Below are 23,088 nucleotides of genomic sequence, written 5' to 3' on the forward strand. Positions count from 1 at the left end.
CGCACAGTCTCCCCCTTAGGCAGAATTCAGTAAAGGTCATGGTATTTGGTTTTTGCTTAAATTTTGATGAGCTATTAATTGAAGGATTGGTTTTTGTCAACTCAAGTCTAGGCCAACATTTGAGACATTACTGAATCAGTCCTCGTCACTGTCAGCTGTGTGTCTGTGTATGCTCGAAAATGGTGTTTTGTTTCCTGCATTTAACACCACAATCAGCTTCCTTAGCGTCCCTGTTTTAGCGCTAAGGTCCAGCTATCCATGTTTGAGTCTTTTCCTTTTCTTAGTTAAACACACCAAGTCACTCTCACACAGAATAAACCCAGTTTTGCTTCTTCCCTGAGGAACTGTCAGGTCTCCAATTTGCGTTGTAGTGTGCACTGAGTCTAGAAGATTGGCAGGGCAGACTCTATTAAAGTTAAAGCTTTGCCTTTATCAAAAGCCACTGTCTCCCATAAATGTGCAATGTAATCAAAAACATAAAAAGCAACAAATGGAGACATTTAGGCACTTGGAAATTGAGTTTTTTTTTTAAATTGAATGTTTTTGCTGACTGAGTGTCTTCTGTCAAACATTCTTCCATTTTCATTGTTCACTGCGAGTAATCAAAAGTTGCTGAACTACGCTTGATAGATATATATAAAAAAAAAAAAAAAAAATGTGGCTTTCCACTGTCATCTGTTTTCTGTGTAAGGTTTTTCGTTTAGCCGTATTTGCTATTGCGCTAAAAGGCATCAGCAGTAAAATAAATATTAAAACCAGGCTTATTTGCTTCAGTACTCAGAGTTTGTAGACCATGTTGACAGACCCTAATCGCCTGCCAAATGTCTCATCTGACTGGCATGAGGCACCATTACTCGCCTCTGGAAAACACTGCAAGCCATTTTTGATGTATTAAAAATAAAAGATAAAAGCGAAGAAAACAAGTGCAGGAAAAATATCCTGTGGAGAGCCATTTAAATGGGATATAAGCTCACCTCACATGCTACTTCTTCCAATTCCACTCCAAACAACAGTGAGGCAGGTCAATTTTAATTGGAGGGGGAAACACGACTGACCAGATTAAACTTGGTGCCTGAAGTGAGTGAGTGCTCATTATATCATAATGGATGCATGTAATTGGTAAAGTGCTGATTTCTCCCTTCAAAAAAAGATCGTATCAAAGGATAATTTTATGTTTCATTAAGCCATGGTGTGAAATAATGGGATAGCCATCTGTAGACGGAGAAGGCAGTAAAACTCACTGAAAGCTTGTGCCTCATCGTATCTAAGACAGATTGTCGTTTTCCGTATTTATTTGTCATTGATCTGTCCTCATTTTTCTCTTTGTGCAGCAGTCAACTGGCAGCTTTATATTTTTTTTCATCAGTCTTTTTTTGTGTTTTATGACACTTCCCCTCTGGTCTTAATCATACTGACCAAATCTGTGTGTTTTTCAAAATGCCATGTGAGTGCATCCTCTGGTTTACAGACTTATTGTATCATTGCAAGGCTGTGCACCAGCTCATATTTATGACCAGGGATCAAACGCTGTAAAGCAAGCTTGGGTGGGTGTGCAAAACCTTACTGATAGTGACAATTCAAAGACAGAAATGCTCACTCATTATGCCCTGTGAAGAGGAAGCATTGTGAAGGATATAGGAGTTTAGTTTTCAATGGACCGATTAGTCAACAGACAATGGTTTGTAGTTCATTCATTTACTCTCCTGCTCGCTTTGTTTAATGCTCCAGCCGTACAGGGATATTCTTCATTTGTAACAACACCTCATAATAGTGACTCATCCATGATGAGACGAATGAAACGTGTGAGTGTTAGTGGTCAGAAACTGTTGACAGTTGTATTTGGCGAGATCTGATGAAAGTGTAAAACAAGAAAAATCCCTCATCATCTCCACTCATCTGCTGGCTGCATGACTAATGCTGATGTGACATATATCACTGTCAGAGCATGTTCACAGAGCTGTATTTTTCTTTAAATAAAGACACACAGTTATGACTGTCACACATTTTCAGCTCACTCTTGTCTTGCTGCCTGACACCATTTTGCTCTCGAACAATCTTGCTAATTATAATTGTTAATTAATTCTCTGCTAGTGTCCTCATCAGGAGACTAATAACCTACATTTACGTTAATTAGACCTTCAACCCTTCACTCTCTCTCCAAAGTCTCAGTGTCCCACTCCAATCCACCCCATCATGCCCTGCTTCTTCCTCCAGGTTCCACCACAGACCCCATGAACACAAAGACTGGTATTGATTTTGTGTGCATTTGGAGTCGCTGACAGTATGGGGACAAATATTTGTCCGTGCTGTCAATGTATCGGAGCATGACCCAACTTGTGAGGGAATTGGATCGATTTTACAACTTAAATGATTTGCTTTTCATTTTCAGGCTCCTTTGTGGAGAGTAAAATGACTTTGAAATGTGAGTAGAGTATATGAATCTCAGCTTTGACCATGACTCTTAAAATAAACCCACCCTCGGCACCTTTCAAGCTCATTAATGACTTAATAAATGTCTTACAATCATACCTGGCAAGATGAAACTCTAATAATAGTATGAGACGTTGTCATTTGGTCTTTATTTGCTCCGGACCTTTGATTTTGACCTTTTTGCTAAATTAAGATCCTCTGTCACACATTAGACATGAACATTTTCCGGTTTGAAGAGTCGAGTGTCTGCTCAAGAGGAAAATATATTAAAGCTCTCCTGTTGAAATTTCAAGCCAACTTGTCCACACATTTTTAGTATGAAAGTGAAGACTCGAACAATCCTGTAGTACAGTAATTGTTTCTGGAGAGTGGGAGGAAACAACAATGGCTTACCCAGAAATAACTCCAACACACTAATGGAGATCAGAAATAACTGCATAGAAAGATAGAGGTACTTGCAGATAAAATCCACAACCTTGCAAAGAATGTGTCAAATAACAAGTGCAGATTGAACCATCCGTGTATTTGTGTTTCTAAAAAGACACATTCTATCTTCAACAGGTGACACTAAACGGTTACTCTTTTGCTGAAGAAGTTATGGCCATAAACAAGTGACTTTTAGTTGTTACCAGTTGTAGCATCGTGTAACAAACTATACAGATGTCTCAAAGTATGTAAGCAAAAACACAAAGGTTCAGATAAAGACACAGATATGTTGGCACGTGCATTATTTTAGATAAAGTAGAGACTTTAAAGCAGAGCTGGGCAAATTATATCACAGTGGGGTCCACAAAAATGTGATTGTCACATTATCAGCATTTATTTCAACATTTAGAATAAAGAACAACGCTTTTTTTGTGTTGTTTTTTGTTTTGCGTAATTTTGTTGTTGATTGTTGTGGTTTTGGAATCCTTTGGTGTCTTTTTGTTGTAATTTTATATATTTTTTAATGTTGTTTTGGGTATTTCCCTCTCATTTTAAAAGTCATATTGTCCCTTTACTTCAGGGGTCACACAAAATTAGACAGAGAGCCACCAGTTGCCCATCCCTGCTGTAAAGTAAATACCATATTTATTTATTTATTTATTTTTTTTAAACAACACATTTTTATTAGCATTTTAGACTATTTGGACAAAGTAAATGCCTTACAAAAGACGTTATCTTAAACTATGGCAGGCTGTACTTTCATTTATTAATGCTAATAAGTTGTATCCCTTTATATATATATATATAAAAAAGCTCGTAGAACAAAGTGTTTTGATAAGGGAAACTGCAGGTGATTGTGTTTTCAATGTTTGCCCTTGACAGTGTTTGTCTAATCAATAGACAAAAAGCCTCTCTTTCATCAAGACTACTCTTCCCATCAGGCTTAGCTGACCTGGTTTCAGTGCAGAGTGGAGCAGTGTTATCATGTCACTTCTTGCTTCAGTCTCCTGACGCTGAAAAGCTGTGAACATTCCTGTCACAGAACACATTACCAGAGTTTTTTTCCACAGGCCTGTTGATGCATCAGTTGTTGGGAGAAGCCACACTGTGCTCCCTGTCTCTGAAGTTCTTTTTTCGTGCAGAATGAAGGCTTCTTCTCCTCTCCCTGTCTGGCAAATATAGAAGTGAGAGACAGTTGGCACTCCGCTGTCCGTACTGCATTGGTTGTGGCAAAATGGCAGCTTCTGTCTCATCCATCGCCCTTGTTCTACCTCCCTCATGCTCTCCTGAGAGAAGTAACCCAGATTTAAAAATGAATCGTTGCCTATCCCCCTCAATCGTTCTGCTCTCTCTCCCACTCCCTCTTCCTCTGTTTTCTTTCCTCTCTCTCTATCGCTCTTTCCCTGCTCCGTCTCTCAACCTCTTCATGGTAAAACAGAATCAATCTTGGAAAGAGAAAAGCACCTCTCCATCTCTTCCTACTCCTTCCCCAGCCTGTGGGTTAACGGATATTTATGCCTTCACTATCTTTGCTTTCCAGAAAGCTTCAAAGCTTAATAGTTGTTCACCATCTGGAGCAACACCTTTGACTTTTTTCTTTTGGTGTCAAGAAAGTCCTCACCCTCTTACTTGCTGCTGCTTCTCTATTTTTGTGATATTTCTGTTGCTCTCCTTTTCTGGAGCTGAAGGGCTACAGGTGTGACACTTTAGTCCTTCATTTGAAGAAAACCAGTGGAGAAAAAGGGAGGACAAAGAAGAAGAAAGCATCCATTTGAATAGAAATTACCAAATCTACAGGTAAAGACTTTTCTCTTACTTGTCTAAATGTGTCCAATATTATTATGTCACTTTGTGTGTGTGTGCTAATTTCTTATCACTGCACCATTCTACTATCACACTTTTTCATCTTTCTGATTGATTTCCTCTTGCATTTTTTTGCCGAGATGCTATCCTTTCATCACATTTTTCTGGCATAGGTTTTTGCTGTAGGGTTATTTATTTATTCATTAAATCTCTGTGGGTGTTTTATTTATCAGCAACAACACTGCACCACAATCTCCCCAACCATTTATTTACTTCTTTATATATTTCTGTAGATTTTGCATTTTTTCATATAGATGATACATATTGTCCTGATTCAAAGTTTCGTTCAGAATTTAGACTAATTGCAAACTAGTGTATAGGCAAGGAAGATGTGAGAAGATGAAGGCTTTAATATTGGAGCAGATGGCTGGGGTGTTGTTGACATGGCAACAAGGAGGTAGAGTTGACATAACGACCAGAGTGTGTTGGGTGGTCAGAGCTGGCAGGGAGATGTAGCTGTATGGGGTACAAGAAGAGACCGATGGCGTGGAGGCCGTATGTGGGACACATGGTGAGTTATGCTAATTGTTTAGCATTGCTGTGTCTCTGAGGACACTTCTGTTTCTACCTGTGAATTAACCTCTCTGTCTTCCTCATTATGCCTCTTTTTTTCTCCTTCTTCTTCTATCGTTTTCCACCTGTTGTTTTCCCACGCCTCCCTTGATTTTCTTATATCTCCAGTTTCCTTCATTCGTACTTCACATTATTCCTCATCTTAACACACTTCACACTGTCATTGATACAACTTCTATGACCCATTGCACTTCCAATCTTTCTTCCCATTGCTCTTGTCCTTGTGTTTCTTCCTTTTTCCACATTGAAGGACACCCACCTGTGCAGCCCCACAGCCTGACCATCATCAGTCCAGTATACTCTCATCTCTTCACCGTATCCTCCGGGCATCATGTCTACCCCGGTCTCCCCTCCACCCTCCCTCTCCCCATTGACTTTGGCCTCCCCTACATCTGCGATCTCCCCCGGTGCCTCCCCCCTGCCCTCGCCCCTCTCCCCTCCACCTCGGGTGCCTGTGTTTCAGAGGAGGGGAGCGCTCAAACACAAGAGGATTGTGGAGGTGAAAGACCACCAGTTCACAGCACGCTTCTTCAAACAGCCAACCTTCTGCAGCCACTGCACCGATTTCATATGGTAAACACACACACACACACACACACACACACACACACACACACACACACACACACACACACACACACACACACACACACACACACACACACACACACACACACACACACACACACACACACACACACACACACGCGCGCGCACACACACGCACAATTACAATTTCACACACAGCTGCACATTTACTGAGAAATCACAGCAACAGTTCATCATCCAACACTTTCTCTTCCTCATTCACCCGTTGCAGCTGCTGCTGGAAAACCTGCCCACACTGACCTGATCTGATCACACACGATCACTCCCATACTGCTGCCCACACGTTTCAGGAGTTACCTTGAGCACTCGGTGTGCTATTGCACGCACAAACATGCACACACTAAGCCACTTCAGCAACTTTATACTGTTTTGTTTTTACTGTTATCAGCCTACAGCTTAAAATAACATTATAGGGTTGTTTTCACAAGCTGAGTTGTACAGTTTTTTAATGACTCCACTGAAATAAGCTGTAACTGCAAATAGGCCATGGTCGTAACAGTGCAGAGACTAAAATGTAACCTATTGTGCAGGGTTAGATTTTTTTTTTTTTTTGTTACTGTGATGTAAGCAGATTTATGGCACATATAATAAGACTAGATACATTGTTCTTTGGGCCATATGGTGGGCTTCTGTGTCAGTTGAAGGGTGCATATTGTGCCAGAAGCCTCCGGGTATCTTTCAGGACATTTTTACCAACTGACTTCTGTTCTTGACTCAATTTTCAGGGTGGAATTCAAAGTAAAAACTGTATTTGTCTACTCAGAGCTGAGCTGGGTAACTAAAAAGGTTAATTTATTTAGTTATTTGATTTATTTATTTAACAGGGACAGTGTACATTAATATCCATATAGAAAAAGTACCAGATTTAGCCAGAAGGCTATTTTTCATCAGTCGTCCATGGACAGAATGTTTAAATGCCACCCTAAAAGAATGCAAATTACAGGAAATATACAATACAATATACAGTAAAAAAAAAAAATTAGCTACATAATAACATATCACACTCTCATTTACATATCATAAAAAATAACAAAAAAATAAACAGTACTTAATAAGAGACAATCATCAGATATTAAAAGACATAACACATTAAAAAGTCACCAAGAGGCACATGCAGTCAGGGGAGGCACAGGTTAATGTTGGCATGACTGATTTGAGATGACTGTATTAATTCTTAATATGCTGTCTTTTCACTTTATTATAACATAATAACCACCAAAACCAACTGATTTTATCACCTTGGTCCTTACACACTGAATATGAGTGCATATTTTTGCTAAAAAAAGATCTATTATCAAACTACAAATATGAAAAAGCAGATATTTTGTTACATTAAACAGACAGTGCCACTCTGTCTGTTAATGCATGTGTTCACAATATTGTGCAAAACAATGAGCTCTGAATGTGCACCTCAGTTCTTTTTTCTGCAAAGCCCTAAAGTCAGTGTGGAGCTTTCAGTGTGAGTTATAAACTAGCTGTTGGTCAGCAAACATAATAGATGATGTAAAAATTAAATACTGATAATACTTTATTGATGATATCTACCTTGTTGCAGCATAGAGATGGAATAAAGATAATAGAATGCATATGTTATGAACACAAAAAAAATGAACCCATGTTTATAGTCTGACACTTTAAAAGAGCTGTAATTAGTTTTAGAATATAGTACCATTGCATTTTTAAAACAACTGATGTCATGTTTTCAATGATTTGATTGGTCCCCTCATGGGAAATTTCAAACCGTGGGAATAAGGGATAAGATAAGAAAATGTATCCTCTTTTTGGGGTAATACATTTAACATTGACATATGGCATGATGACATATGTGAATTTATATATGTCGTAAAAGTTTTCCTTAATATATGGAAATGTTTTAAGTTCAAATTGCATCAGCTTTGCAGTGACATGACAATAAGCTTTGAAGGTTATTTTACCATTTTTAGTCTTTTTAATCAATGTTGCAACCTTTCATTTTCTTTCTTTTATTTCAACATGCTGTCACACTCTGCACATTGACTTTTTTAAGGAAGGTTTGGGGTTCGTTGTGCAAAGGGTGAACGCTATAACACTGTGCACCCTGTGCACGTGCCTTTACAGTGATTTCAATGCACTGAATTCCCTATAACTGGGGATGTAATGCTCTCTGCTGGTCAAAAAGGAGAACTAGCTTTGGATGCTTTGTATTATTTATACAAACCTGTGCTGCATTCTGATCAAGAACCAGAATATTACATCATGAACGACACTTAATTAATATTCAACCAGTGCTGCTGATTGTGGGAGGGTGTAATTGTGGTCAGTTTCCTCTGAGCCTCTTCAGTATGATTGTTGTCCTGCTGTCTTCTTAAAGCTCCTCTAATCAAAACCTGATTCACAGTGGGCAGGATGCTGAGTGGACTCTTTACTCAATCAATGGCTTTAATTATTCAATTAAAGCTGGTGGGAGATACTGGAATGTAGTCAGCATTGCAGTTCTGCACACAGAAAGAAAAGAATGAATTCGCGTGCATCTCCACCTGGTCAGCAATGTGGTTTAGAGAGGAACGACATGTGATAACTGTTGTTTTAATTAGTCAATAGGTTTTATTTGTCTCTATTTCTCCATTTTCCTCACAGGGGCATCGGCAAACAAGGATTCCAATGCCAAGGTAGTAATGAACCTGCCATTGTTCAGTCTTTGCACATGAATCGAATGCTATAAAACCAAGTAAACTGAAAAGTAAAGTGTTGTTTTCTTTAGTTTGCAGCTTTGTGGTGCACAAAAGATGTCACGAGTTTGTGACCTTCACTTGTCCTGGATCTGTGGCCGCCCCCAGACCTGATGTAAGCTGTTGTGTCGCTGTGGTCTTCACTTCCCTGTCATGTTGTCTTTCTTATTTTGTCCTTTCAATTGGGATTATTACTGTCAATATCATTATTAGCTGGCTGCTCAATGCAAGAGACACATGTGCACGAGCCATTCATCATCAACATCCTTCACATCACGTAGCCGTGTGCAATCTCCGATGTCTGCAGTCATGTCATGTCATCGTGCAAGGCCTCGGAGATGCAGGGAGAAGGAGTTAGAGGGTGGGGTGGGGTGGGGGGGGGGAGACAGATAAGAAGGAGAATTAGAGGAGGGAGAGGAGGTAGAGAGGCTTCTCTGTGTGCCATTTTGAGGATTTCCTCATTATTTGTCTTTTTATTGCGTTGTTTCCCTGCCAGCTAAATGAACTGCCTCAGAATTTAGGTGAGATAGTAGAAAAACACACTCTCAGAGGTTTGAGGACAAACACTGTGACAAACAGCGTTTTTCAAATAGGGACACAGTGCAGCGACGAGGCAGGGTAACATTTGGGAGAAGGTTGTGTAAATGAAGCTTGCTGCTGAAGTGGTTCAATGAGCTGAGGAGAGATAAGAATGATTCATCCTTTCCTCAGTAGATACACACTCAAATGCAAGCAGTCTTGCACATACACTCTCCTAGAATACAAATCTAATTGGCTTCTTTCATGTACATCAGACTCGACGTCCCTCTGCTAATCCTACCATGTTGAATGTGTCTTTGTGCATACATGCGTGTGAACATGAGCACAGATTGTCGCTTTTTTTGTTTTAGGACCTGAAGAGTCGACATACATTTAAGATCCAGACGTACTCCAGTCCAACGTTTTGTGATCACTGTGGCTCCCTTCTCTACGGCCTCATACACCAGGGCATGAAATGTTCCAGTGAGTGTCATTACACGACGCATTATGGACACCACACATAAATCTCACTGCATGTGTGCTTGACTTACTTTATGCAGCAGAAATAACTCACTGCGGCTGGACTGGACTTATTATCAGGACTTGAGTTTTTAGGGCTCGTAATAAAATACAGATTTATGTAGTCTAAGATATTCATCTTCCAGTCACAGATAGCATTTTATTAGATTTTGTTTTTTTTTTTTTGTTTTTTTTTTTGCTTTTGTGGACTATGCTTATTGATTGTGACTCAGACTTTAGTCCTTTTGCATTATAGAAAACAATCAATTTCAGAGCAAGAAATGATTTTTTTCTTTCATTGTATTATACAGGTTCTGGTCATAAAATTAGAATATCATGAAAAAGTTGATTTATTTCAGTAATTCCATTCAAAAAGTGTAACTTGTATATTATATTATTTCATTTCACACAGACTGATATATTTCAAATGTTCATTTATTTTAATTTTGATGATTATAACTGACAACTAATGAAAACCCCAAAATTCAGTATCTCAGAAAATTAGAATATTACTTAAGACTGATACATAAAAAAGATTTCTAGAAATGTTGGCCACCTGAAAAGTATGAACATGAAAAATATGAGCATGTACAGCACTCAATACTTAATCAGGGCTCATTTTGCCTGAAATACTGCAGCAATGCGGTGTGGCATGGAGTCCATCAGTCTGTGGCACTGCTCAGGTCTTGTGAGAGCCCAGGTTGCTCTGATAGTGGCCTTCAGCTCTTCTGCATTGTTGGTTAGGGTTAGGCGAGTTTGCTGGCCAATCAAGAACAGGGATATCATGGTCCTGAAACCAGGTCCTGGTAGCTTTGGCATTGTGTGCAGCTGCCAAGTCCTGTTGGCAAATGAAATTTGCGTCTCCATAAAGTTAGTCAGCAGCAGGAAGCATGAGGTGCTCTAAATCTTCCTGGTAGATGGCTACGTTGACCTTGGACCTAAGGAAATACAGTGGACCAACACCAGCACATGCCATGGCCCCCCAAACCATCACTGACTGTGGAAACTTTACACTCGACCTCGAGCAATGTGGATCCTGTTTCTCTCCTCTCTTCCTCCAGACTCTGGGATCTTGATTTCCAAAAGACATGCAACATTTACTTTAATCAGAGAACATAACCTTGGACCGCTCAGCTGCAGTCCAGTCCTTTTTGTCTTTAGCCCAGGTGAGACACTTCTGACGCTGTCTCTTGTTCAACAGTGGCTTGACACAAGGAATGCGACAGCTGAAACCCATATCTTGCATACGTCTGTGTGTGGTGGTTCTTGAAGCACTGACTCCAGCTGCAGTCCACTCTTTGTGAATCTCCCCCACATTTTTGAATGGGTTTTGTTTCACAATCCTCTCCAGGGCGTGGTTATCCCTATTGCTTATACACTTTTTTCTACCACATCTTTTCCTTCCCTTCGCCTCTCTATTAATGTGCTTGGACACAGAGCTCTGTGAACAGCCAGCCTCTTTAGTGATGACCTTTTGTGTCTTGCCCTCCTTGTGCAAGGTGTCAGAAGTCGTCTTTTGGACAACTGTCAGGTCAGCAGTCTTCCCCATGATTGTGTAGCCTACAGAACTAGACTGAGAGACCATTCAAAGGTTTTGCCAGTGTTTTGAGTTAATTAAGTGTCTTCAATATTGAACCTCTCCACAATATTCAAATTTTCTGAGATACTCAATTTGGGGTTTTCATTAGTTGTCAGTTATAATCATCAACATTAATAGAAATAAACACTTGAAATATGTCAGTCTGTGTGGAATGAATGTATACATTATACAAGTTTCACTTTCTGAATGGCATTACTGAAATAAATCAATTTTTTCATGATATTTATGACCAGAACCTGTATTTTATTGAAGATTTACTTCCAAATTTCCTAACCCTAAATACAAAATAAGCCATGTCTTACTCACCATTGAAGTAAAATCAAAAACTTTCACTCTGACTTGTGTGTTTTAAGGTTGTGACATGAACGTCCATCGGCGTTGTGAGACCAGTGTTCCCAGCCTCTGTGGGCAGGACCACACTGAAAAACGAGGAAGAATCCACCTCACCATCAGAGGAGAGAAGGAGGATGTGTATGTGACAGGTAAGGGAACCCAACCCTGAAATCAATATTTAAAATTTTAATTTTTAAATCACAATGAAATTGCACTGATTGCTTTTAATTTCTCCTCCTACTGCACTGATTTGCTTTTCTCTTTGTCCAGTGCGGGAGGCTCGTAACCTGATGCCGATGGATCCAAACGGCTTGTCAGACCCATACGTTAAACTGAAACTCATCCCGGACCCAAAGAGCCACAGCAAACAGAAGACTAAGACAATCCGCTCAACACTCAATCCTGTGTGGAATGAGAGCTTTACCTTGTGAGTCGGTGTAAATAGTGATCTGATTTAAAGATTAGAACGTGTATGAGTGTTTGACACTCACATTTCAGAGAATTTGCTAAGTAATATCTTTATTCTGGTTAATTCATTCATTCATTGTCTGCTGGTGCATTTCATCAGCACGTTTACTATGGTCTGGCCTGTAGGATTTGTTGTTGTTGTTGTTTTTTTTTTTACTAAGGTAATAAATTGTTGGACTTGAGTTTTTACCTTCCACAACAAGCCGTCCCACCCTCTGTACATTGTTTCCTCAGCTCAGTGCGAGGACACCAGTGGGACAGGCGTCTCTCTGTGGAGGTTTGGGACTGGGACCGCACATCTAGGAATGACTTCATGGGAGCGCTGTCTTTCGGCGTCAGTGAGATCTTCAGACGTCCCATCAGCGGATGGTTCAAACTGCTGGCCCAGGATGAAGGAGAATACTATAACATCCCTGTGCCTGACCCAGACCTGCAGGTTCGAGAACAAACAGATATCTATACTTTCCATTTAAGCATTCATCCTCAGGTTCAAAGAAATCCTTTACTAGATTCTGATTACATAAATCTAATCAGGAACAGCTGCTGCTGCACCCCTGGGTTTAGGGTCTCACACTTTCCAGCTGCCTCCTTTCCTACCACAGACATCTACGTAAACGATTTATGGAGGTGTTGCTGTAAACTGATAAGATGATAAATTGTAATAATTATGTCAATACCCTCATTGTGCCCTCCTGTATCCACCAGGGTGCAGAATTGCTCTGCCTGACTGTAATCCAATCCATGTGGAAAGGATGGAGCTCTGATGTGAATCTTTTAGGTGCTTCATGTGTGTTCTGGACTGTACATTAAACATCCAATCTCTCCTCCATCCCATCTCTTCTTTAGGAGCCTCCACCAGATGCCACAGCCCCCTCTCTGCCTCAGGCAACACCTGCACCGATGTCCGAACCATTCCCTGTGGCCCTAACTCAGGCCCTTATGCCATCCTGCCCACCCATCCACTTCCAGGGCCCCAGTAAAGTTAGAGTGGGCTTGCATGACTTCAATTTCCTGATGGTGCTGGGAAAAGGCAGCTTTGGGAAGGTAAACACATGAGCAGCACATACTGGGTCTAAACACTCTGTACACAACCTGTGTCTCTCACCCAGCAGCTGTAAAGCTCATCAAAGAGAATGTTGATGGTGAAAAACAGAAAGAATATATGAATGTTATGATCATTTCTTCCATTGAAGGGCCTGACCTTCAAGTGTACTGAATTTCTTTGACATGCTAATCGTCTGTCCTACTGCTAAAGGATTTATTTACCTCCAAGCCCTTTTTTTCTACTATAAGCAGTCGTGAGCACAAGTCGGCCACTTTTTTTTTTTTGTCATCACGCCACACACACAGGCTGCTCCTCTGGAGATATTTGTTTCAAGGGAGCCTCTCTTCATTTTCTCTTCAATAGTGAGGTATAATAAAGAGCGTGGATTTTTCAAGTCCTTCTTCCTGCTCTGAAATCCCCCTGTGCTGTTTCATAACTGTCAGAGGGGAGTGTAGAGAGGACAGGAGAAATAGACTCGACTTATGTAAGAAGCAAGGAAAAATTATAAATGTCCCAAGAAAGGAGAGACAGACCCCGAGGCTGCATAGAGGAGAAAAATGAGAAGGAGGCTGACAGAGATAGAAGGAAAATACAGAGGATTACTATGCTGCAGAAAGTGACAAAATGACCAAAAGCAAACTGGATATCAGTGAGCATGGAGGGAGAGAAAAAGGGAAGGTGCTACTGAGGTTTGTAATATTCTGAGTCCTTTTTTATGTGAAGTAGTTTGAAACGAACGAATAGAATAGGAGGTGATTCATCAGCCCTACACACACACACACACACACACACAGACACACACTCTAACCCTTAGGAATACCTCGTCTCATTGATTTGGGTAAAATGTGGGAGTGTTTTCCAGCCTTCACGCTGTTTGAAAGGAAAATGAGATCCTTTATCTCCCTCAACCAGTGACCATCACAGGGTGGCTCGGTTTAAGCTGGTGTGTTTTGTCAGCATTTTCCAGCACTCATCACCATATCTCACTGAAGCCAGTGTAACATGAATCCTATTGTGGAAAATTATGGCCTCATTAGCACTCAAGGCTGCCAACAAGCAGTTAATTCTACTGGATTAGAATGAAAAAAAACATCCAGTGCAGATAATATTTGAATTTCAAATTCACATCCATTACATTCAATAATTGATGCAGATTGTTAATCATCGTTGGATGTAGAAAGTGCACTGCGGTAAATGTCACTCAATCTTTGACGAAGTCTCTTACAATATATATAGGGATCTTTTTGTAACATGGCTGGAGGGAATTTAGTTGGAAAAACATGAGATTTTTTATTACCTCAAAGCATATGTGGTTCAACTGAAGCCAATCATTACCATATATTCTTGAGTTACCAGAAACCTGCAACTTCTTGGCAAGAACTTTATAAATGTTCTGTAACTGTATTTCCAATAACTAACTTGTGTATAGGGGTTTCATTTAGAGCATAGATAAAAAAAATAAATAAAAAAAATAGGCATGTAATATGGTGAAAAAAGGTTAAAACAATAATGGGTCAACATATGTGACATTAGGGTTTGTAAGTGCCAAAAACGTCTTGAAAGTGAAATAAATGTGTAGAAAAGACTTTGATATTTGATGGAGAAGTGTCAGAAATGAGAGTAATGTAGCAAAAATGCATAAAAGGAGAAAAAAATATTTTAAGAAAAAGTTATGAAAATAGGCTAAAATATTGTGGGCATCGATGCGGATGCACGGCTGGTAACTTTTCACACACACCCAAGGTGGTGCTAGTTTTATTAACTCCCCTTCACATGCACAGCGCACAGGGTCACTGCTGCTCACACAGACCTGACTCATGGTGCAAACACAATGCACCTATCTTTACCTTTTTCATTACACAAAATGAAGGTACAACTTATATTTAACAGCCACTTCAGAACATGGGCTAACAAAGTGTACAATTCCACTTCAAAGTGCTAAACAGAACACCACTGTGCACTTCCCACAATCCCTTGCAGCCGGCTTCCTCCCCATGGCTGCCATAATATGACAAGTTCGGTGTCGTTGCAGAAAAAGGGTAAAAAAAATGAGCAAATATCAGCTCAATTTGTTATATTGTTAGTTTCTTGAAGGCTTCTGGCGACTCCTTCCCAGTGTCTTGCAACCCCAAATGGGGTCCTGAACTTAAGGTTGAGAACCCATAGTATATTGTATATACAGATATGTGTAATATTTTAATGTTTTGAATTTGATATGATATTGGCCTATGTAAGATCTCCCTGTTGGAAATAAATAAATTATAAAAAAAGATTTTTTTTTAAAAAGGCAGCAAATGTGATCAAACCGACAGAGTAAATTTGACAGTACTGTGCAAGCAAAGATCTGCTCTTAGACCAGTAATACGGTGCAGTTTAGCAAACAGCTACTTTGTAAGCAGGTAAAAGTTACACAATAATTCCTAAATCCATGCAGCATCTGCTCCTCAGTGAGCATCTGTCTATCTCTGCACAGGTGCTGCTGGCGGAGGAACGAGGCAGTGAGCGTCTGTTTGCCGTGAAAGTTCTAAAGAAAGACGTCCTCTTCCAAGACGAGGACACGGAGAGCGCCCTGGTGGAGCGGAGGGTGCTCGCCCTCCATTCTCGCCCTCACTTCCTCACATCGCTGTACTGCGCCTTCCAAACTGAGGTCTGTGTCCTTATCAGGCCAAGTTTATGTAAATTGTCCAAAACTCGTTTGTGTAATCTTTCAAATGTTTTTTTTTCCTGTTCTGATTGATGATTTCATTATAGAAAGACTTTGTACCTGATGGACATAAACCAAATATGCTCACTGTCTGTGATTTTAATTCAATAAAGGTCGGGAAACATGCATAAAGTAATATTACATATTTAGAAATATTAGATGGTAATTGCATGCAAGCCATTGATTGAATTTTAATCAGAGATACATATTTGAATTGATGACCAGATACATCCACTTTCCCTTTATTAGGGCATCACAAAGTGCTTTTGAAGTTTTCTGTAAGTAAGTGTAAAATCAGCGTGTCTGTGTATTCTCTCTTCAAAGGACCGACTGTATTATGTGATGGAATATGTCAATGGAGGCGACCTCATGTTTCACATTCAGATAGTCGGCAAGTTCAAAGAGCCTCATGCTGCGTATGTATTCAAAATCCTCATCGACAGCATCTTTTTTTCCCGTCTCTTTATTCTTTGTTCCTATGCATATCTCCTGGTTCATTCCACTCACTGTCTTATGATTAGACACCAACTCAAGCACCGGTCTGCGTCTTTTCCTTGACTTTTTCCTCCCATTAATCTCGTCTTTTCATCAACGTTTTTCCTCCCTGTGGCTGTTCATATCATCAATATGTTTGAATAATCATCTGAAACTAGGACTCATCTCTTTGTGTTTTGTACCTGGCCTTTCATCTTCTATATTTCCTTTCCTTTCATCACCCTCTGGTCCTTTCCTCTTCTTTTTTACTCCTCATGTTTCCCCTCTTTGTCCTTTACTCTCTGAGACACACAGCGACCACTTGTGTGTCTTCTTCACACTCTGTCCCTTCAGGTTTTATGCTGCAGAGGTAGCAGTGGGCCTCTTCTTCCTCCACAGCAAAGGCATTATCTACCGGTGAGAAGCGATCATAATACAGATTTATTTCAGCGTTTGTTGCCATTGGTTTTTATGAAGACTTTGTTTATTGTTCTCTTTTCTTTCCAGAGATCTAAAACTGGATAATGTGCTGCTTGACAGCGAGGGCCACGTAAAGATTGCTGACTTCGGGATGTGCAGGGAGGGAGTGTTTGAAGGTGACACTACACGCACCTTCTGTGGCACACCTGACTACATCGCACCAGAGGTACACAACTTTTGCCTCCGCTCTATGTTCCACATTTGCCCTCTTTTGTTGTTAAGCTCCACTTTGCCCTCTGTCTCTCTTTGGCTTACCCTGCTGTGCAGCTCTGAGACCCAGCGAGCCGCGCTGCTGCCACTGCTGCTTTGTCCCTTCCCTGACCTTGTCAGCAATTTTGAATAATTAACTCCATACAATTCAATTAGCTGTGGCGTGTGAACTTTGGTAGGAGCTTATTGCAGAGGAAAACCAATAGTGTCGTAACAATAGCCTTACATTCTTCCACTGCAGGGGACAAGTCTGTTTTACAAGTCCTACTACAAAGTGAGAACACGTGACTTACATGTGTATCTTGTTCATATGTCCATACAGTGCGTTTAGAGCAGCCTGCTTTGATCATTTCTGATTGATCAGAGAAAGCAAGTTAAACACTCAACTGGTCACCCACTTAAAAAAAATCCTTTTAGAAATTGAGTAACACTTTACTTGAAGTGTTATACATAAGACTTACATTGTGCTTTTATTATCTGTCATTATCACGAATAAGGTGTCATGAAGTCTAACATTAAGTGTCGTTATGACACCTTTCACTAAATTATGACACCTTTGGAGCTATGTTTGCATTTTTTGGGTTAGGTGGAGGAATCTATTGGGGTTAGGTAGGATTAGGGTAACAAACAACGCTTATTGACAACAATCATTACACCTCCTTCATGCTAATGACAAGTGTCAAGTTATAATAATGACAGCGTAATGTTTGTGTGGATGAAATATTCTCTTTGCTTTAAAGAGTATGCAGACAAATTGTCAGTGGGTCGGAAATCATTGTTTAAAAGGAAGCATTTTGAGCTATCTGGATAAGAAACATTGTGATATCAAGACCCTCAAACAGAGAATCTTTAAATTGTCTCTAAATCTGTAGCGTTTGTAAAGTGGGTGTGGCCAACACTTATTGGGGGATGGTCCAATCTGAGTAGTCCTAGGAATTTGGATGTAGATGTTGGTTAAAGGAGAAAGATGGAGGACTTACATCACATAGGGTCATAATTTTATGGTTGATTATCTTCCTATGCAATGGCTTAACCTCTCCTCCTTTCAAATTCCTTAGAATTGAATTCAAACCACTGTGACGTGCAAAGGTGATATTTCTCAATATTAATTTAAATGCAAAGAAAAACTCTACTCCTGATTATTGCTTTAAAAATGAAAGATTCAACAGGACTTCTTCTCTGTAAATTCTTATTTTGCATAAAAGCTACGGAGCTTTTCTCGCTGGTAGACCATCCATCGAGTGATGCATTACAGTGAGGCAGTGACGATGCGACTGCTATGCAGAGCTTTGATACTGTAAACCTTGCTATGCCTCCCCTGGGTATTGACTCTCTTATGTAAACACTTATCGATTCTCCCGCATCTGCCATTTTGGAAGAGATACAACATATTTCCCCTGGGGCTGCGAATTGTTCACTCATGTCACCCCTGCTTTATGCATATGTGCTCTCACACACACACACACACACACACACACACACACACACACACACACACACACACACACACACACACACACACACACACACACACGTACAACACAGAGCAAGCAGGCATTCAAACAGACAACCACTTTCAAAGTAAAATGTTTATCTTTCCTGAACTCGTTCACATCCTGGGTTTTATCATCGCGATAGCAGCAAATCATCCAGGCAGCCAACTACTACAACACGCCCGCTCTCCTTTTGTTTTTGTTCCTTATCTTCTTCTGGCAATTCTTCTTCTTTATCTTTTTTCCATTTTCTCCCTGTTCTGTTAAGATTGTGGCATATCAGCCCTACAACAAAGCAGTGGACTGGTGGTCTTATGGAGTCCTGCTTTACGAAATGCTCGCAGGGCAGGTAAGAAAACACATGTGCACACTCACACATCAGCGTGCACATCTCCAAATAACAGGGACAAAAATCAATTAATTGCCCAAATGTCTGTTGACTCAACACGTCTTTTTATTCCTTGCAGCCACCATTTGATGGTATAGATGAAGAAGAGCTGTTTCAGTCCATCATGGAACAGAGCGTCTCATACCCAAAAAGTCTTTCTCGGGAAGCTGTCGCTATCTGCAAGGGAGTACGTCCACTTTGTTCCCTGTGGTTTAACTTTAGCCCACAGACAGTTCATATAAACTGTATGAACCAATATAAAGTGACATTATTGCTGTAAGTGGGCTTGGGAAAATGCAAGCATTCACTGCTCCCCTAAAGGTACGGGTCAAAGAGAAGAATTTCCCTGTATGAGTTGGTTTTTTATTATCCCCGCCACAAAGTGTGGAAGGGGATTATAGGTTTGAGCTCCATCTGTCCATCCATCCGTGCATCCGTCTGTCCGTGTTAAAGGGGAAAGCTTTTCTCAGAAACTGTATGTGGCTTCAGGGTATCGATACCTTGATGGAGTTCGAAAATGAGAAGTGCGCAAATATTTTTTCTAGAGTTATTGCCCTTGTGTCGTTTTATTTTTTACTCTGTTCGAAATATCTTTTAAGATAGGATAATCAAATTCGGTGTGTGGCTTCAGGGTATCAATACCTTAATGGAGTTTGAAAATGAGAAGTGCGCAAGTATTTTTTCCAGAGTTATTGCCCTTGTGCAGTTTTTTTTTACTCTGTTCGAGGTATCTTCAAAGGGGACAGCTTTTTTTACATACCGTTTAAGATAGTTCATAATTTTATATTCTGATGTGATAATATTTTCTTATGTATACATCTACGTTTTTAGAAGTGGGACATTTAGGAGAATGTTGTGAGTTATAATGAGAACCAATCTGACGGGGGATGTTGATGACTGTTTTTTTGTATTATTATTTTCACATGTAAAAAATAAAATTAAAAAAATGCTGAATGTCTAGAGGAATATCTTTAGATTACAAAGACTAGAAGGAGTTTTTCCAGAAATTACAACATTTCTCCCAGAATTAGTAGCAATGACAAATGTTTTTGGTATACACGTGTTTATTGCCTTTATGTATATTGAAAAATCACAAAAAGGCAAAGAAAAAGCCAAAATTTACATAATTTTACACAAAATTTAAAAAACGGACGTGACAAATTTGTTGACATCATTTTATTTCAAACATGTGATGCAAAAGCAGTGTGACTCTTAAAGCTGCCATGATACATTCATTTTTAATAAAGTCATATTGTATTGATAGATCAAAAATAATTTTGCCGTGAAACCAATCTTACCGTGATTGACAATATTTTTTGTTCTAGTTTGTTTCTGACATTCCCTGTGTTATCAGAATGAAGTAAAAACATTTCTATGCATCCGTCTATGCAAATACATATCCCACAATGCAATGCATGAAAATAGGAAAAAACGGAGTGTTTAAAGTACAGATGAAAACAAACTATAAGCGTTGATTTCAACTTTTTTCTTTTCTTTTCTGAGTAAATAATGTTGGATTTATTGATCTATGAAGCATACACTATGATTTTATGTAAATCATATATAGATATTATCTAAACCCACAATAATAATGAATTATCGTTGATTTAAACTCAAAATTCAGTCAGCTGCAAAATTAATTTGTTTTTTTTTTTTAAATCCGTTTTTTAACTCAACACAACAGCATTGCAGCATTTTTCTGAATAAATGGATTTCAGGAGCAGTGTTTGATGGAAATTATAAGTCCTCAAAAAGATGATTTGCAAAAGGCAATTATAGCTGCATAGATGAATAACATTCATAACTTAACTTGTCTTTTTGTTCGCCTAGCTCCTGACGAAGCACCCGGCCAAGCGCCTGGGTGGAGGAGAGGAGGCAGAAAGGGAGATCAAGGAGCACCCATTCTTCCACTGGATCGACTGGGATCGTCTGGAGAGGCTGGAGATCCAGCCGCCATTCAAACCTCGAAGTGTCAGTCTTTTTTTCTTTCTTTCTTTCTTTCTTTCTTTCTTTCTTTCTTTCTTTCTTTCACTCCAGCCATAACAGACAGGCCCTTCTGACCTCAGGGGCTTGACTACTCATCCCTATGTAAATGTATGTAATCATTAGTCCGCCTCTCACCAGTTTGCCGTCTCACCGGTTGATGGTAAGCTATTCCCACAGAGAGTGAAGTGTGCTCAGAGGTCAGAGGTTAGACCCATTAGCCAAATGAGGTTCATATCATCCAGCTGTCAAAGGCTGTTACTGAGCAAAAGAAATAAAATGCGGGAGAAAACTTTTTTTGTTTTTCGTTTTTGTGAAAATATTAAAGATCTGCAGTCATGCTCATTTGAACTCCTGCACTTACCTTTGTCTTGTTGTTTTTTAGGGTGGGAGGAAAGGTGAGAACTTTGATCAGTTCTTCACAGCAGCGCCCCCAGCCATCACCCCGTCAGACCCGGAAATACTCGCTGCTGTCAACCAGGAGGACTTTGAAGGCTTCTCTTTTCTCAATGCAGACTTTGCCCCGTCACCCCTCACTGCTGTTTGAAAATGGCTCCAAAATATGTGTTAAATAGCCTTTCATTTAATCTAGATCTGCTCTGTTATTTTCACAACTGCAGAGAATTTAAACGTAAGCTTTTACTTCTATCCTAATGTTTACATGAAAAAGCCACGTTACATTATTCTTCATATATGTTTATACCATATACATACACTGGGTAGAGAATGTCAGTCTATACAACAAACAATGCCAGTACACCAAAATGCCACATTAGAATTTTATATGAGACCTTACTTATGATGATAAAAGTATTATAATCTACTACAGTATATAACGTCTGATGTAGCAATCAAAATACAACCTTTTTACATTCAAGCAGTCGTACGCCACATAAACGGCCGTCTCCGTTTCATAACTCAGCAGCCATACGCAGCTATTCTTTGTCCAATTACATGCCTCTTTGTAAGCACGACTGTGTTTTCTGTCTCAGTGACACATGACTGAGCAGATATAGCTTCGTTATTTCTCATTGTTCTTTAATTTTAGAGCAGTGTCGGCTCTCAGGAAGGCTTTTCTGGCTTGATCTGGATTTTCAGTTTGATGTCACAACTGCAACCTCCTTATAGAGAAATGTTTTTGGACACAACATAACTTAGCATCGTGTCAAACCTATTGTGCTGAATACTGCCCCCCACTGATGCAGAGGAGTATTGATCATTCTGCTGAATAATACTGATGGAACTGGGGGCATTTTATAGCAAAAAAGAAAGACAATTCAGTAAAAAAAATTAATACATTATTTGAACAACTAGATATTAACTGTATTTTGTAATGGCACATAGAGCACAGAGCTCATAGCTTTAGAGTGTTTTCCATCAACAAAAAAAAAAGTCAGAATCAGATATACTTTATTTATCCAAGGAAAAAATAGCTTCTTTTTTTTCTTCTTTTTTTTACAGATGTTCCAGAGTATTTTGAATGAAAAGAAGAAACACTAAAACACAGAAAAGAAAGAAAAGGAGAATCAAACTTACATAATTAAATAAAAGAAAATAGAGATCATAACATTGAATACAAGTGCACTCCTCCAGGAATACAAATGTATAAATATTCATATATAATACAGATAAATACAAGTATAGTACAGTGAGCCATCTACCAACCACACTGTAAAATCACAAAGCTGTCGTGTTAAAGTGATGATTTATACAGTTTGATGGCCACAGGCAGGAATGATTTCCTGTAGGTATTTACTAGGTGTATGACTTTAAGGTGTGTCATGTCATAATTTTGCTGCATAATGATGTACACGCAGTGCTGTGTTCTGTCAGAACTGTTCAATACATGGAAAAATAATAATAGCAGCAGGTTTGTCAATAAACGCTGTCTCAGCAGGGCAGGCAGATCATCCTATCTCTGGGCTCTTAACTTTTTAACCAGCTGGCCCGACACCCAGAATATTATTTCAGGTTGAAACATAATGATTTGTTTTTTTTATTTTCCTGCATCTGTGCATGAGGAACAGAAATTGTATCTACTTGTCAATCAGTAAAGCAAAAAAGAGGCCTTTTTGCAGTGGTTTGACCCTTTAATCTTGGTTGTTTCAGTTGATATCACATGTCAAGGCACACAATACACAAAAATGTGAAGAAAAGTAGATGGTGCAATATATAATTGATGTTTGGTTGACTTTTTTTTTCTGTGCTGAAGTAAAAAAAACAAAAAAAAACATCAGAATAAACTTAGTGGAAAAAATATGAA

At 39.4% G+C, this 23,088-nt stretch overlaps 2 protein-coding genes across 5 annotated transcripts in view; both read left to right on the forward strand.

Annotated features, from left to right (window-relative positions):
- grin2db (glutamate receptor, ionotropic, N-methyl D-aspartate 2D, b) overlaps positions 1-5,589 on the forward strand; it is a 78,783-nt gene extending 73,194 nt beyond the window's left edge. For 2 of the 3 annotated variants that reach the window (XR_003675805.1, XR_003675806.1), the window contains exon 17: positions 4,295-4,412. The gene's annotated coding sequence lies outside the window, so the exon portion shown is untranslated. Of the gene's footprint in view, positions 1-4,294; positions 4,413-5,542 lie in introns of those variants that run through there. The other variant, XR_003675807.1, reaches the window with a different exon arrangement.
- prkcg (protein kinase C, gamma) lies at positions 4,516-23,088 on the forward strand. Of its 2 annotated transcripts, none has more exons than XM_028470769.1 (17): positions 4,516-4,653; positions 5,543-5,865; positions 8,518-8,549; positions 8,642-8,724; positions 9,500-9,611; positions 11,601-11,729; positions 11,851-12,007; positions 12,283-12,484; positions 12,895-13,092; positions 15,567-15,740; positions 16,122-16,213; positions 16,626-16,688; positions 16,779-16,917; positions 18,723-18,803; positions 18,922-19,029; positions 20,673-20,813; positions 21,211-23,088. In XM_028470769.1, exons 2-17 carry the CDS (start codon positions 5,624-5,626, stop codon positions 21,370-21,372), a joined length of 2,115 nt encoding a protein of 704 aa, XP_028326570.1. In that variant the 5' UTR covers positions 4,516-4,653; positions 5,543-5,623; the 3' UTR covers positions 21,373-23,088. The 2 variants fall into 2 exon arrangements, with proteins under 2 accessions (XP_028326570.1, XP_028326571.1); XM_028470770.1 differs by lacking the exon at positions 4,516-4,653 and adding an exon at positions 5,143-5,230.

Source organism: Gouania willdenowi, chromosome 16 (assembly GCF_900634775.1).
Source record: "Gouania willdenowi chromosome 16, fGouWil2.1, whole genome shotgun sequence".
NCBI lineage: Eukaryota > Metazoa > Chordata > Actinopteri > Blenniiformes > Gobiesocidae > Gouania > Gouania willdenowi.